Source organism: Ananas comosus, linkage group 20 (assembly GCF_001540865.1).
Source record: "Ananas comosus cultivar F153 linkage group 20, ASM154086v1, whole genome shotgun sequence".
Lineage (NCBI taxonomy): Eukaryota > Viridiplantae > Streptophyta > Magnoliopsida > Poales > Bromeliaceae > Ananas > Ananas comosus.
In genome coordinates, this window is record NC_033640.1 from 1333690 (window position 1) to 1349853 (window position 16164).

Here is a 16164-nt window from a genome sequence, read left to right on the forward strand (position 1 = left end):
TTTTATAGAACATTACCTACAATTTAATGCAACATGTTCAATAGTTCAAAATACAAAATAATTATAAAAAATGTGAGCTATGGTGACTTCCTGACTGGAGGGTCTGAGAGAGAGAGAGGAAAAAAAGTATGGATTTGAAAATTTGAATGTTATCATTTTTAGGGTATGTGCAACAGTAAAAGTCTAAAAGAGATAGTGTGTTATGTAAATTTAGAGTTGGGCTCAATTGCACGGTTGTACTTATTGGGTTTATTTTATGGGCCAACAATAATAGCCCAAATTAAATTAAAGCTTATATATATATATATATATATAGTCCGACTGCTATACTTTTATGAGTATTGGCTGCTTTATACTCATAAGTTTTTGACCCTTAGATTTATTCCATAATCATTTTCATCCGTTAGATCATACTATTTAACCAACTACCCACTCAACCCTAGGGGACCGCCATCATCCTAACCACACATCCCATCAATCAACGGTTAAAAATTTATAAGTACAAGGGGGTCTATACTCATAAGAGTATAGTAGCCCCAGCCTATATAGAGTCCGACTGCTATACTTTTATGAGTATTGGCTACTTTATACTCATAAGTTTTCGACCCTTAAATTTATTTCATTAATCATTTTCATCCGTTAGATCATACTATTTAACCAACTATTTCGAGCCTAATTCGAACGAGCCGAGTAATACTCAAGCTCAGCTTGAAATGAATTTCGAGCCTTTTATTTTGTTCAAGCTCGGCTCATTTAATTTCGAGTTGAGCTCGAGCGAGCCGAATATCGAGCCGAACACGAGTCGAACGCGAGCCGGCTCGCTCGTTTGCCAGCCCTAGTTGTGGGGTTTGTGGATTATTATTATTACTAGTGTAATGACCCGCTCTTTGCGGCGGGAGGTCGTAACATTGAGAGCTAATAATATAACTGTAATTCTATTTATTTATTACGAAACATAAAGATATATATAATATATACTATAAATTATCTAATATGATGTAATGTCTTTGATAATGCAAATATAATTAATAAAACAGTTCTTAGATCATTATATCCTATCGGATCCATTTGATTTCTTACGGGTGTTAACTTTGCTTCGTCCTTCTCCAATTTTCGAACTGCGTAAGTATGAACAATATTTCACAGATATATATATATATATATAGATATATATATATATATATAGATATATATATATATATATAGATATATATATATATATATAGATATATATATATATATATAGATATATATATATATATATAGATATATATATATATATATAGATATATATATATATATATAGATATATATATATATATATAGATATATATATATATATATAGATATATATATATATATATAGATATATATATATATATATAGATATATATATATATATATAGATATATATATATATATATAGATATATATATATATATATAGATATATATATATATATATAGATATATATATATATATATAGATATATATATATATATATAGAATTAGGCTGGAATACTACTAATAGTAAAACGCTCTTTTTACTATCAAGTTTTTAACCCTTGGATGAAACTTTGTAGGGTCAGGATGATATTAGTCGGTTAGAGTTGAGTGGTCCCCCTAGGGTTGGGTGGTCCCCACTGGGTTATAGTATTTAATCCAATGGTTAGAAATAATGAAAAAAGTTGATCCAAAAGCTAAAAAACTGATAGCAACAATGAGATTTTGCTACTAAGAGTAGCCCAGTCCAACTCATATATATATATATATATATTGTGTGTGTGTGTGTGTGTGGTGGAATAAGAAATACAAATAATATTTTAAAAATATTAATACTTACAAACGTGATTTTTTCGCTACAGCAGATGTTTCAATAGGCAAATCACTATCGTTGCTTGACAAAATACTGCAAGTCAATAATTTTTTTTTTGAACAGGCAGAACATTAATTATTAGAATTTTTTTCCCACAGACAGAACATTAATTTATAATCAGTTCTTAACTTAGTTTATTAATCATACCTTGATTGACTTTCGGTAGGACTATATTCGCCAATAGTATTTTCCACTTGAGCACTATTTTTAACAGGTATAATAAATTGATTTTCAGAAGTGACCGCACTGTTAAATTCCTTTGCAATATGATTATTTTAAATCTCCTGTTTTGATTCCAATTACACTATGAATTATTTGTAAATTGTCTTTTACTTTGCTAACTCCAATAAAAATAGTATTTCACGTACAACATAAACTTTTCTCTTACAAAATTTTTCATACTATACAGCATATTCCTTGCCCTCTTGCTTTTTTTCTTAACTTTCGCTATATATAGCAACATTGTTTAACATCATACACAGGGTTCATGAAACAAAAAATTGCATAGTACATAAAATATTTTTGGTATTTTTGCTATCTTTCTTATTATTACAATGCATGCATCTTCCCCTCAACTCTTTCTTCTCATAGCCCATGTGAGTCCATGCATGCAACTTGAACATAGCCCATGTGGGTCCATGCAAGGGAGAGAGAACATGTGAGGGAGAGAGAGAAAATTCACCACGTGGCTCGACGGAGGAACGGTATTTAGTTTCAACTTTAGTATAGAGTTTAATGATTCTAATAATAAGATTTGGATAAGCAACTTTTTTGCATTTGTATTAAAAATATTTTTTTTTTTAAAAAAAAAAGGAAAAATGTATGGAAGACCCCTGAACTTCATCTGTTTTGCAACCAGGTGCATCAACTTTTAATTTTCGCAAAGAGAGCCCTTAAACTTTATCAAATAGTTCAACTGGCTCATCTTCTCAAATAAACTTACTAATTATAGAACTGGTGTGGTCAAATATCGCGAACCTAATTCTATAAAGACATATAAATATTAAAAAAGTTTTTTTTTTTTTCTTTCAATTTTGATAGTTAAGTATAACGATGGNGGGGGGGATACTTATAAACGTGGTTTTTGCGCTACAGCAGATGTTTCAATAGGCAAATCACTATCGTTGCTTGACAAAATACTGCAAGTCAATAATTTTTTTTTGAACAGGCAGAACATTAATTATTAGATTTTTTTTTCCCACAGACAGAACATTAATTTATAATCAGTTCTTAACTTAGTTTATTAATCATACCTTGATTGACTTTCGGTAGGACTATATTCGCCAATAGTATTTTCCACTTGAGCACTATTTTTAACAGGTATAATAAATTGATTTTCAGAAGCGGCCGCACTGTTAAATTCTTTTGCAATATGATTATTCTAAATCTCCTGTTTTAATTCCAATTACACTATGAATTATTTGTAAATTGTCTTTTACTTTGCTAACTCCAATAAAAATAGTATTTCACGCACAACATAAACTTTTCTCTTACAAAATTTTTCATACTACACAGCATATTCCTTGCCCTCTTGCTTTTTTTCTTAACTTTCTCTATATATAGCAACATTGTTTAACATCATACACAAGGTTCATGAAACAAAAAATTGTACAGTACATAAATTATTTTTGGTACTTTTGCTATCTTTCTTATTATTACAATGCATGCATCTTCCCCCCAACTCTTTCTTCTCATAGCCCATGTGAGTCCATGCATGCCACTTGAACATAGCCCATGTGGGTCCATGCGAGGGAGAGAGAGAAAATCCACCACGTGGCTCGACGGAGGAACGGTATTTAGTTTCAACTTTAGTATAGAGTTTAATGATTCTAATAATAAGATTTGGATAAGCAACTTTTTTGCATTTGTATTAAAAATATTTTTTTTTAAAAAAAAAGGGAAAAATGTATGGAAGCCCCCTGAACTTCATCTGTTTTGCAACCAGGTGCATCAACTTTTAATTTTCGCAAAGAGAGCCCTTAAACTTTATCAAATAGTTCAACTGGCTCATCTTCTCAAATAAACTTACTAATTACAAAACTGGTGTGGTCAAATATCGCAAACCTAATTCTATAAAGACATATAAATATTAAAAAAGTTTTTTTTTTTCTTTCAATTTTGATAGTTAAGTATAACGATGGAAGAATAAGTTTAATTTTTTAAAAAAAATTTTCTTATATGTTAAAATACAAAAATTATATTTTTTGTGTTTTGAAGCTTTATCATACTATATGCAATATATAAGACCAAAACGACAATGTAGTTAATAACTTTAATTGAAGAGAAAAGTTTATTGAACTATTTGACAAAGTTTAAAGGCTCTTTCTGTCAAAATTAAAAGTTTAGGTGCCTTTTTACAAATAAGCTAAAGTTCAAGGAGGTCTCGGTACATTTTGGCAAACAAGACCCCAAATTTTAATTTTGGAATTAGGCCAAATTAAGATAAAATAATTTCTATCAACCAATACAATTTATGATTTTGGACTAATTTAAATTTTAATAAATTGAACTTAACTAATCTACTATGATTCTTCCTATTTTTCTATCAAATTAGATAAACCTAACATAATTAAATCTTCTACAAAGTACACAAGTAAAAGTAATTTTTTTAAAGTTTAATTTTTTTCGTTAAATTACAAAAAACCTCCATATAAATACCCACTTTTTTTACCTTCCCTCCCGACTTTTAAAAATCTATATTTAAATATTTTCAAGAGGGTGCAGTGTTAACGAAGAGTGTAAAATAGCCAAATTATCTTTACTTCTACAAAAGAAAATAATTTTTTAATACATTTCTGTTATTTTAAATGGTATTTTCAATATAAATTATAAGAAATGGACAGAATAGTGAAGTGAGCTAAATGTAATAATTTGAAATGTTGAGGAAGTAAAATATAAATTTTTGAAAGTTTGAAAGGAAAAGTGAAAGCACGAGCATTTATAAGAAAATTTTCTATAATTTATCATATATTTTTGTATGCAAAGCCCTTCAACTTGTTTTGTTAAACAAGGATATATGTATTACAATCTCAACAACAATAATTATTAGTCAAAATTAAATTACAGATTATAAGAAAAAAATTGAAATCAAAAGCAAATGATAGAGCACAAATCAGGATCTTAGTAAGATCCTAGTAAAAGAACCTTTAATTATCTCTCAAAACCAATTATTTATACCAGATTCACTGCTAAGAGTTGGGGGTGTACGAATGTTGAAGCGATCTGACGACTAAAAAATTACGCCAAAAAATATTAGAATTTGTTCCCTCGCATGTTATTACCCCACAATTAACGAAATCCTGAATAAACAACAGTATTAACAATGATTACATGTGATTCATACTAACAGTTACTGCGAACAAGCCTGAGTCATAGAATCGAATCAGAAATTATATATTAACATGTCATTTTACTAAAAATAAAATCTTGTTATCACTACGAAGCAGCCGAATCATTTTACTAAAAATAAAATCTTGTTATCACTACGAAGCAGCCGAATCGAATCACCATTGCATAAATAAATCGTCGAGGCGAGGGCCAAAGGAAACACATTCATCCATTCTTATTGCCACATTATACCTCATAATCTTGAATATCTCAAGACCGGTCGAAGTAACTTTCGCGCAGCCGCTCGTGTGAAGCACTTCGAGGCGGTCACAACCATCCCGCAACGCTTGCAAACCGCGATCGCAAAGGTTTCTGCACCGACTCACGTCCAAGAGCCTCAATTTGTTACAGTTTAAGCCAATCGCCAGCCAGCCAGCGAAGCGCACCTCGTGGCACAATGCGAGGCTCCATTCTTCGAGCAGCGGACATCCCTCAGCTATTTTGGCCGCCGAGCTATCGCCGACGAAACGACACATTCGGAGATTCAAGAACCGAAGTCTCGCGGCGAACCCAAAGCCGATCACATGCAATCCATCCGGCCCGACCCAATTCCTCAAGTTCGATACGTTTAAATACTCAAGCCCGCCGCCACTCAGGGCTTCCGACAAGCCATGTAGAGAAAGCATGCAGGAATCGGCTTCTAGATAAGTCAAATTGCTTGAACATCCTTTAAAACCAGTCCCATTTATTCCAAGGCAATATGAGATCATAACGGCACGAATGACAGGGCATGCTCGGATGAGCGCGCCGATCCCGCGGTCGGATATCTGTAGGCAGTACGTGAGGTTCACATTCTTCAATCCGCGACACGAATAGGCGAGATTTTCCAAACCGGAATCAGTGATATTGCAACGATGGAGCGTGACGGATACCAAATTAGGGCATGATTGAGAAACAAGGGTGAGACCTCTGTCGGTGACACCGAAACAGCAGTATAAAGAAAATGATCGAAGAGTCGAGCTGAAGTTTCTTAGTGGTTCAAGAGCTGAATCGGCAAGCTCGGTGCACCCGGCTAGAGACATTGAGTGAAGAAAAGGAAAACGAGCCAAAAGCCTCGGTAGATATTGGGTGTACGCCTGATAAACTTTCGGGTTGTAATCGTAATGGAATACTAGCGATCTCCGCGACAAATTTTGAATCTCGAACCAACGGCGGCATGTCAGGCCGAAAGCGTTTCTATCTGTCGCATTCTGAAGCTTACTAAATATAGCGAGCAGACAGTCGTCAGGTAAGTGGCTCTTGGTGCAGTCTACGCGACTTTCCATTATAAAAAGGTAAAAGCTCCAACGAGCTACTGACTTTCTTCTGACGGTTGCAAAGCTCGGATCTTTATTGAGTACTTTTGGCGGGTTGATGAGGACGAACTAGACGGGTCGAAGCTACACAAAACGGGCGGTTCGCCGTTAACACGCCCGATAAATGCCCCACATTTGCGGCAAAGAAGCTTGGTTTTCAAACGGGAACGGCCCCACGTGACGGGAAAGCAATTGACCTCGTCGACCTGGGTGAATCGGCTGATATCAACAGAGAGAAAGGAAATTTCGCCCTTCTTGAGAGATTTTCGGTACTCGGGACCTACTTCAGGCGTTACTCGGTTTGAGGATACCAAGTTCAACGGATATCCGCAGGAGCTGCAACTACACGAAGGCATATATTACTTTAGTTATAATGATCGAGAGAGAGAAATAAATGTCTTCAAAATAGAGAATTGGTTCGGAATATTTGCTTATTATTATTACTACTATCAACTAATCTCCAAACAAGTCCAGAAACGAGCCAAACATCAAAATTAACTATGCAGTTTGTATTAACATTCATTATCAAGATATATTCGACACAATCCAAACCCATCAACCCACTAACAGTTCCGCACGCCATGAACTTCTCAACCTTTTTACCTAGTTGTTTGATTCTCGGGTCATGTTTACCACCCTTAAAAGAGTATGAGACGCAAAACACTAGTTTAGTCATGATACCTTGCGAGCAAACAAGAAAGTAATGAATTTAAAGTCTAAAATGATAATATGAAGCTCTACTATCCTTCAAAACAACACGCTATAAGATTTCAAAAGAACTCATTTTTATCCTCGAGTGTTTCAACTGTCTAAGGACGACACCGCACCCATAAATAAGAGATAAAACGGAGAAAAGTAAGAAACACGACATTCTTTCCTTTGTTACATAAAGTGGTCGAAAAAGGTCGACGAAATTTCATCTGAAAAAGTAGATATTTGAACGCTAACACGTATTAAGTAATGTTCTAATAAAAAAAATAGTTTAATACCAAATGAGTAATCCAAACATACTAGCAATTCGAATACAGTAATAAACTAAAACGTTAAATACAAAAGCGAATATATGATCACTGCAATTTATAATTGTAAGGTTAAATCACCAAGCATCCTCCATAAGTACTATAAGTTATTGTATTATCATCAGTACTTAAAACTCCCTCTGTCCGAGACTCGTTTGCTGCTATTTTTATTACATAAATCGCAAACAAATCCAAATACAAAACCCCAACATAAACAAAAACATGTGAATTATTACATACACGCCGAGTACTTTACTTACGTTTATGTACATAAGAACATCAACTCTTTCCCAATCATACATGACGTAAATATCATATATTTTTCAAGTAAACCATAATGTTATATATGGTCTTTTGGCATGCATTTAAAAATTTCTCGGAAAATAACATGTTATTTCAAATTATAAATTGGAATAATCGTAAAATAATAGTACATAATAAATAATAGCATAATTCTCAGTGCAAAATGGTTTTGACAAAAGCTCAAACTAATGTTCTAGTTCTCTGTTTTAGAATTAACAAAAATTACATCTAATAATTGCAATGCAGATGTTGCTAAGTCGCGAACTAAAGATTACAACTAAATTCCTTTAAATGACCAAAAATATCCTAAAAAGTTTAAATCTTGTGAAAAAAATAACCAAGGATGGAATAAAGAACCAGATTCTTATTCTCCCACTTTACCACAAACCCTAGATCGCACTAAGATCATAATAAAAATTAAACAAAAACGTGGAATAGGCATTAATGGATCAATTTGAACAAAAACCACATCAGAATCTCCCAAATTACGGCCAAAAACTCAAAAACCCTAGCCAAAAGAGGGCCCATTTGGGGCCCCCAAAATTGGATCAAAACCCTAAATCGATGCCAAAATTAGGGAGCAATACCTATAGGAGACATCCGCCTGGGACATCCTCGACGAACAAAATCGGATCTTGGTGGAAAATTCTCATGGATTGATCATCAAGATACAGAGATGTAGTTTTTTTTTTTTTTTTTTTTCCAGGGGAGTAGTTAGAGAGAGAGAGAGAGAGAGATAACGGACGAAGAGAGGGGGATTTATATTTATTTATTTATTTATTTATTTTATTATTTTATTTTATTTTATTTTATTATTATTTTTATTATTATTTGTTGGGATGTTGAGATAATTAGGGGTGGAAACGAGCCGAGCTCGAGCGAGCTTATGTCGGCTCAAATTCGGCTTGAAATTAATTTCGAGCCTAAATCTAGGCTCAAGCTCGGCTTGAAATTAATTCGAGCCGAGCTCGAGCGAGCCTAATTTCGAGTCGAGCCGAGCTCGACTCTAAACAAGAGCCGATGAAATTCTCGACATTATAGTAGATCATATTTATTTTATAAAACATTAAGCTACAATTTGAGCAACATTGTGGCAGAGGGGTATTCAAATACAAAATAGTTTGATAAATTGAGGTAGACTGGGTGACCTGCCTGACGCGCGCCCGAGTAAGGTCAAAGAGAAGAGAGAGAAGGAAAGAAAAAAAAAAATTAGGAATTTGAAAATTTGAATGTTATCAGATGTTTTAGGTAAATATGCAAAAGTGAAGAGTCTGAAAAAGAGAGAGTGTGTATGCTAAATTTAGAGTTGGTTCAGAGCTTGCACCCCGTTGTACTTGTTGGTATTATTTATGGGCCAACAATAATGGACCAAAATTAAATTAAAGCATATATATAATTAAAAATCACATTTAATATATATATAGATCTATATACCAGGAGAGTAGGAGAGAGAATAAGAGTAAGGGTCTATCCTTGTACTCCAATTCTCTAACCGCCCCATCAAAATTGATTGTATGTTTATGGTGAATAGAGAAGAAAAATTGAATAGATACAATTTCTCTTACATTTCTCTTCCTCTTCAGACTTTAGCCCGGCCCTAACACTCCACTAAATTGTATGCCTTAGAACTTAGGAGCAACAAGGTTTTTGTACGTGCTCGTAATAGCACATAGCCTACTATATATACATAACTATATATATAGATATATAGATATATAATTTACTAGGAAAAGTCCGCTACTTACTTCGGATATGTCACATAAAGCCTGTCTACTATGAGTTCTTCATAAACCAGTTATATGCTAGCCCTTACTCATTTTCTCCGTTGATTATACTATTAAACCAACATCCACAATCATACCCTGGGTGGCGACTATCAATTTAACCGGGGACCACTATCATCCTAACCGCACATCTTTTCATCCAACGGCCGAAAACTCAATAGTACCAAGGGCTCGGTACTATTGATAGTATAGTAGCATAATTCTATATATATATATATATATTCGAGCTTTTCGAGCTTTTCGAGCCTAATTCGAACGAGCCGAGTAATACTCAAGCTCGGCTTGAAATGAATTTCGAGCCTTTTATTTTGTTCAAGCTCGGCTCATTTAATTTCGAGTCGAGCTCGAGCGAGCCGAATATCGAGCCGAACACGAGTCGAACGCGAGCCGGCTCGCTCGTTTGCCAGCCCTAGAGATAATGTTGTTGAGCAATTTATATAGTAATATAAATAAATAATTATTTGACTTTATGTATGCAAATAAAGGTAAAAAAAATATATTGCTTTGGGAGGTTATGGTCATTTACAAAAGAGTACCTGAACTTTTGAATTTTATAATTCGGTGACAAATCCCTTTCTCAGTCAACTGTGTTGACTTTCACTTTGTCACCCCGTAGTTTTAAAAAATTTTATTTTGTTATTCAGTAATTTTTTTATGAAGTATTATAAAAAGTAAATTTCAAATACCACCACTGTAGTTTCGCACTTTTTCACTTTAGTACTATATGATTTAAAGTGTACCAATTTAGTACCTGATTGTTTTTTTTTTTTCTTTCCGTCAGCTCCTCCGTTAACATTTCGTTAAATTATATACAAAAAACTTCAGATATTCTACATAGGTTTATCGAATATTCATTTTAGTATCTTTTAGTTTTAAATTTGTCACGAATTTTAATGAAAAAAAATTAGTGTAAAGGATAATAAAAAGAGAAAAATAGAACAACGGGATACTAAATTGATGCATTTTAAACCACATGATACTAACTAAAAATATGCTAAACCACATGGTTGAAGTTTACCCAAATCATTATTTGTATACGTCGCGTTAATAAATTTGCGCGCCGAAATGCCAAATGGCCAAAATTTTAGTTTCAAACTCGGCTAAAATACAGATAATTTTTCTATAAATTCTCACCTTTTTTTTTTTTACTTTTTCTTCTGATTTTTAAAAATCTATATTTTATCCCTCTTAAAATTTTAAGTTGCTGCATTTAGCCCCTTCCAATAAGGTTTTGTCACTATTAAAAATAAGTAAAAGGGTGATTTAGTCTTTTCACTCTTTGTATTAACACTGTAATTCTCTGAAAATATTTCTAAAATTTTAAAAGAGCAAAATGTAAGTTTTTCAAAATCAGGAGAAGAAAGAAAAAAGTGGATATTTACCAAAGAATTTTATGTATTTTATTCATCAAACTTTCTATCAAAATTTTAAATTGAAAAAAGTCACAAGTTTAACCAGTAGTTCAAGCACGGAATCGAATGACTACATAAATATTTAAGTATTATATCTTTCATAGTTAAATTACAGAAAATCTTTTTATAAATATTTATTTTTTTACTTTTTCTCACTAACTTTCAAAAATCTATATTTTACTCTTCCGCGTTATAGTTTTATCACTATTTCGCCCATTTCTTATAATTTATAGTAAAAATACCTTTCATAATGACATAAATATATTAAAAAGTTATTTTTTTCTTATAAAAGAAGTAAGGACAATTTGATTATTTTACTCCCTTCTTTAACGCCTCCCCTTACTAAAAATGTTTTTAAAATTTTTAAAAGGCAAAAATATAGGTTTTTAAAAGTTAGAAAGAAAAAGTGAAAAAGCAAATATTTACAAAAAAAAAAAAATCTATATTTTTGCCTTTTAAAAATTTTAAAAACATTTTTAGTAAGTTCTAAAATATATTGCATTCTAAATTTTTTTTAAAATATTATTACATTATATATAATTACAATATATCTAAAGCATAGAATGAGAAAAATTTAATATCACAATTCCAATTAATTATTAAATGATTGATCTTAACGGATCAAAACAAGTTTTAAACCAATCCGGGTTATCGGTCGAGCCATATAGGCCTGAGTAATACATCAAATTGCTTCGATTTGAATTATCCGGAGGAATGGGCACTGAGTTTGATGGATCCGACCAGCCGTTTCGACCCGGATTTTAAAACCCGAATTTTAAAACATTGCAAAACCCTTGACTTGTAGTCCCAAAAGAAGGTCAAATTTTAAAAAATATATGGCTAAATTATAGAAAACTTATCTATAAATACCTGTTTTTTTACCTTTTCTTTTTAACTTTTAAAAATCTATATTTTACTCCCTTAATATTTCAAATTATTATATTTAGCCCCTCTCTGTCAAGATTCTATCACTATTCCGTCCATTTTTTATAATTTATACCGAAAATACCTTTCAAAATGACAAAAATATTTTAATTTTTTTTCCTTATAGAAAAAGAAAGAACGATTTGATCATTTTGCCCTCTCTATTAATACCGTATCCTGCTAAAAATAGTTTTGAAATTTTAACAGGACAATATGAATTTTTAAAAGTAAAAAAGTAAATATTTACCAAGAGCTTTTCTTTAATTTAACCAAAATAGATTATACTCCATAGTTTTGCACTTTCTTTACTTTTGCTTACGCTTCACTCAACTCAAACACCCAATAAATCAACAACTGATCAGGCTTACTAATGTAAAAAAAAAAAAGGATCCATTAAAGAACACCATGTGACCTTTGACTTCCTCTAAAACAACTTTCTTATAAACAAACAACTGAATCGAACACGAGCTGGCTCGTTAAACTATCAAAAAAATCCAGCATCGAACACGAGCTGGCTCGTTAAAATATCAAAAAAATCCAGCCTGTATTCAGCTTGCTTATTAATGAGCTGAATAACACGAGTGGGCTTGGGAACAACAAGTTAGATTGTCGGCCCTCCTACTAGATGAAAAGTTGAAAAAAAAAAAAGAATATTAATGTAATAATTGAAATTCATAAAATATAGATCTCTTTACATTTAGGTTGACCTAAAATTCAAGTAATAGAAATTTGTATTACATTATAACGAGCTGACCTGAGCTTGTATTCAGCTAGTTAAGATTTCGAACCAAAAAAAAAAGGAGCTCCTGTTCGATTCGTTTATTAAACAAGCGATCGATCTCGAACTCATTTCCCACCAAACACGAGCTGACTCACGAACCACGAGCTCAATTGTTAGCGCTACAAGCAACCGGATGAAACTGGTACAATAGGTGATTTCCTCTGCAGTGACTCCTCAAAGCTCACACAGAAAATAGAAATGTTTTGCTGAAGGAAAAAGAAAAATGCTCGGAACTTTTACCGTAGAATGAAGTAGAAAAGCTGTAATTTGAAGCTCTGCACTCTGCTTGTGTTGCGGCGCAGAAAAATTACTGCAAGATTTATTACAAGAAAGCTCATGTACTGCAAGCAAAGAGCAAATCCCCTTCCAAACCAATCCAAAAACAAAAATTCGCAGTTACAGCAAGAAAACTAATACAGAGAACTCTCTACTTTACTTTCACATCTCTATCTCTACCAACAATCAAACAAAAAACAAAAAGATAAGAAAAGGATACTTTGAGCAGTCTTTTTTCTTTTCCCTGGACCATAACATTGAAAAGGCTCTTCACAACTTTGACTAGATTTGGCAAGTTGATAGAAAAGTATCTTAGGCGGTAGTTTCGGCTTTATTCCTTACTATTCTTCTTCATTTCCTCAAACTTATCGATTGCGACCTGAAGCTCGTCGCTGCCGCCGACGGCTCTCATGGTGTAATAATATACCCCGAGGACGAAACCCGACAGTCCTCCGGCCACGATTAAGTTCTTGGTTTTTGGGGCCAAGCTGCTGAATCCAGACATCCTGCGACTAAAGACAGTTAAAGCTAGTAAAAGACGGGAAAATCCGAATAGAAAACTTGAGAGAAAAGGTAAATTATATATATATATAAGTCAATGGACTTATCTTGAAGTTTCACTTAGGTCGCCAAACTTTAGACATGGTTGTTAAATCAGACATTATTGATCCCACCGTTAGGGAAATTAAACAAAGTTCGACGGCTTAATGGAAACAAATTTAAGTTTAGCGGCCTGAGTGAAACTTTTTGATAAATTCAATAACAAATGGTGTGATTTGGGCTTTAAAAGATGGTAATCTAATAAGAACATTTGAAAACTGAGACAATTTCGGTGAAAATCATGAATCAACCGCCTTTAAGTTTAAAAGTAGTGCTTTACAAACAAATTGAGTATGATAATAAAGTAAATTAAGCAACCCACTGCATTGGACTTTTATGTGTCTAATATCTATTTGATAAGCTACAATGATCCTGAATTAAAACTCTTTGTGCAAAGTAAGACATTAAGTCTAGAACTCTAGTTTGGCTAAATCTATGGCTGGAGTATTTCCATATTATTATTTTATTCTTTATGTGAGTTGAAACACAAAAATACAAATTTATCTGAAGTACAATCTCATTTACTTAAATCATTGTTCCTAATTTTACATAAAAAATTCGGCTAGTATATCAAACAACTTGGCTATAATCAAGATCATTATCTAATGCTTGTTACTGATTCTTCATATTTTACTATCACTGGAAACAGGTATGCAACGTGAACTCTAACAGCAATACAAATAGAATCTCAGTAAAGAAACTAAGTAATTACTGCTGAAAAGGAGTAGGTATCTACAGAAGCAAGTTCAAGTCGATTAGCATTTCAATCTTCATGTTGATCATACATGAGATTTTAGCTTCAAAACTAAAACTTTGATCAATCATACTTTGACCGTCCATAGTAGTGCAACTTTGTATTCAAATTACGTGTTACCTCAAAAGATAAGCTGGCATAGTAGTGCAACTTTATAGTTAAATCCCAAATTCAGCTAACAAAAATAACTTAATTTCAAAATAAAAATTCAAAGGGTCTTTTTTAAAATAAAAAAAAAGAGTGCACAGCCAATGGTTGAGAAGGTCTCTCTTTTGTCACTTTTAACTAAAATAAACCCAATGTATAAGTTGTCAACCCATTCATTACCGAACTAATAGCATTATGCAGTAAATCATGTTAAACATATAAAAAATTGCTCGTCTCAAGAAAGGTAAAAGGAGCTTTTTGGTTCCTCGGAAAAGTATAGAAAACAGTTTTCCGAGGAAAAAAGTTTTTCATGGAAAATCTCTTTCTTAGTCTTCGGCCTGTATATTTTTTAGAAGTTTTTTTTTTCCAAATTTCATGGAAAACTAGTGTTTTTGTTTTCCGAACTGAAAAAGAGGTTTTCCATGAATAGCTTAGAATTCAGATTGTTTTAATCTGTGCAAAGTTTCTAGTAAAGCATGCTCTTGGATTCATACTTTCGGAAGTAAGTATTTCTATATGATATTTCATTTTTCTTAACATTAAACTATCACCTTAAGATCAAAGCATCCAAAAACATCTATGATCAACAAAAATTAATTAATGCGAGCTTAACAACCCAAAAACTACCCTTAATTGGTTCAAAAACAAAACATATAACAACAAAAAATTTGGCGAAATCACCGAATTCATCTTAAATGCAAGCTATAATCTAAATTGGGGTAACAATTTCAATTTACATGAATCAAAAAAAATTGCTCAAAATTAATCATCCTACCTAATAAGCTACAACTAACAAGGCTACAAAATCATAAATCTTGCATCTGTAATTAACAAATCAAGAAAGGGTCTATAGCAATCCCCCCAAAAAATTAAACCCTAATCACAAAATTTAGGAATTTAGAAGCAAAACGATCGAAATTGAACGATTAAAGGACCTAATCGAAGAGATTTGTAGCTTAATCTACAATCTACAACAATTTTAAGTAAAAAAAAGGGAAAAAATTTGAGAAACCTACCTGAGATCGATGAGAGGGGATTGGTTGATTAGGGTTTTATTTGGTCGAATTTGGGAACGAGAGAGAGAGAGAGAGAGAGAGCTCAAATCGTTTTTATGGGCTAATATTTTTGCCCGGTCCGGCCCAGTGAAGCGGACCGGTTTGGACCGGGACCGGTCTAGAAAAATACCGACGAAAATGTGGACGCATCTGATCCGTCGATCGTATATCAGGAAATGGACGGTTGGGATTACATCAAAAGGGTAACGGAAGTGACGTGGTAGTGTCGCGCGTTACAGCGCACACCTTAATTTAAGGTAGAAATGTATGGAAACCCCTCAACTCTAGGTCGTTTTGAAAGAGACCCTCATTTTTTAAAATTTTTTGGTATTATATAATTTTAGTAAATTACATTGAAATTTTCTATTAAATTTACTATTGATATCATTAAATGTAATAACATCAATCACTTTTAACAAAAAATTAAAACAATCAATAAATAACAAATTTATCAAAATATCTAAATTAAATAACAAAGTTCGAAAATAAAGCGAGTAAACTCAAAACGACTGATAATTGAGGGTGTCTCAATACATTTTCACACATTGACA

The 16164-nt window shown here is 32.6% G+C and overlaps 3 protein-coding genes across 5 annotated transcripts; all 3 read right to left on the reverse strand.

The window, feature by feature from the left end:
* On the reverse strand, window positions 5127-6560 carry LOC109725918 (F-box/LRR-repeat protein 12-like). Its single transcript, XM_020255319.1, has 2 exons — window positions 5349-6560; window positions 5127-5301 (listed from the first exon to the last, which is right to left on the reverse strand). Exon 1 carries the CDS (start codon window positions 6526-6528, stop codon window positions 5380-5382), a length of 1149 nt encoding a protein of 382 aa, XP_020110908.1. The 5' UTR covers window positions 6529-6560; the 3' UTR covers window positions 5127-5301; window positions 5349-5379.
* On the reverse strand, window positions 6532-8605 carry LOC109725919 (uncharacterized protein At4g08330, chloroplastic-like). Of its 2 annotated transcripts, none has more exons than XM_020255321.1 (2): window positions 8468-8605; window positions 6532-6894 (listed from the first exon to the last, which is right to left on the reverse strand). In XM_020255321.1, the coding sequence occupies exons 1-2, from the start codon at window positions 8491-8493 to the stop codon at window positions 6555-6557; spliced, it is 366 nt and encodes a 121-aa protein (XP_020110910.1). In that variant the 5' UTR covers window positions 8494-8605; the 3' UTR covers window positions 6532-6554. The 2 variants fall into 2 exon arrangements, with proteins under 2 accessions (XP_020110910.1, XP_020110909.1); XM_020255320.1 differs by having other exon boundaries at window positions 6532-6900.
* On the reverse strand, window positions 13071-15656 carry LOC109725399. 2 transcript variants are annotated; one of them, XM_020254564.1, is made up of 2 exons: window positions 15575-15656; window positions 13071-13563 (listed from the first exon to the last, which is right to left on the reverse strand). In XM_020254564.1, the coding sequence occupies exon 2, from the start codon at window positions 13560-13562 to the stop codon at window positions 13389-13391; it is 174 nt and encodes a 57-aa protein (XP_020110153.1). In that variant the 5' UTR covers window position 13563; window positions 15575-15656; the 3' UTR covers window positions 13071-13388. The 2 variants fall into 2 exon arrangements, with proteins under 2 accessions (XP_020110153.1, XP_020110152.1); XM_020254563.1 differs by having other exon boundaries at window positions 13071-13569; window positions 15575-15653.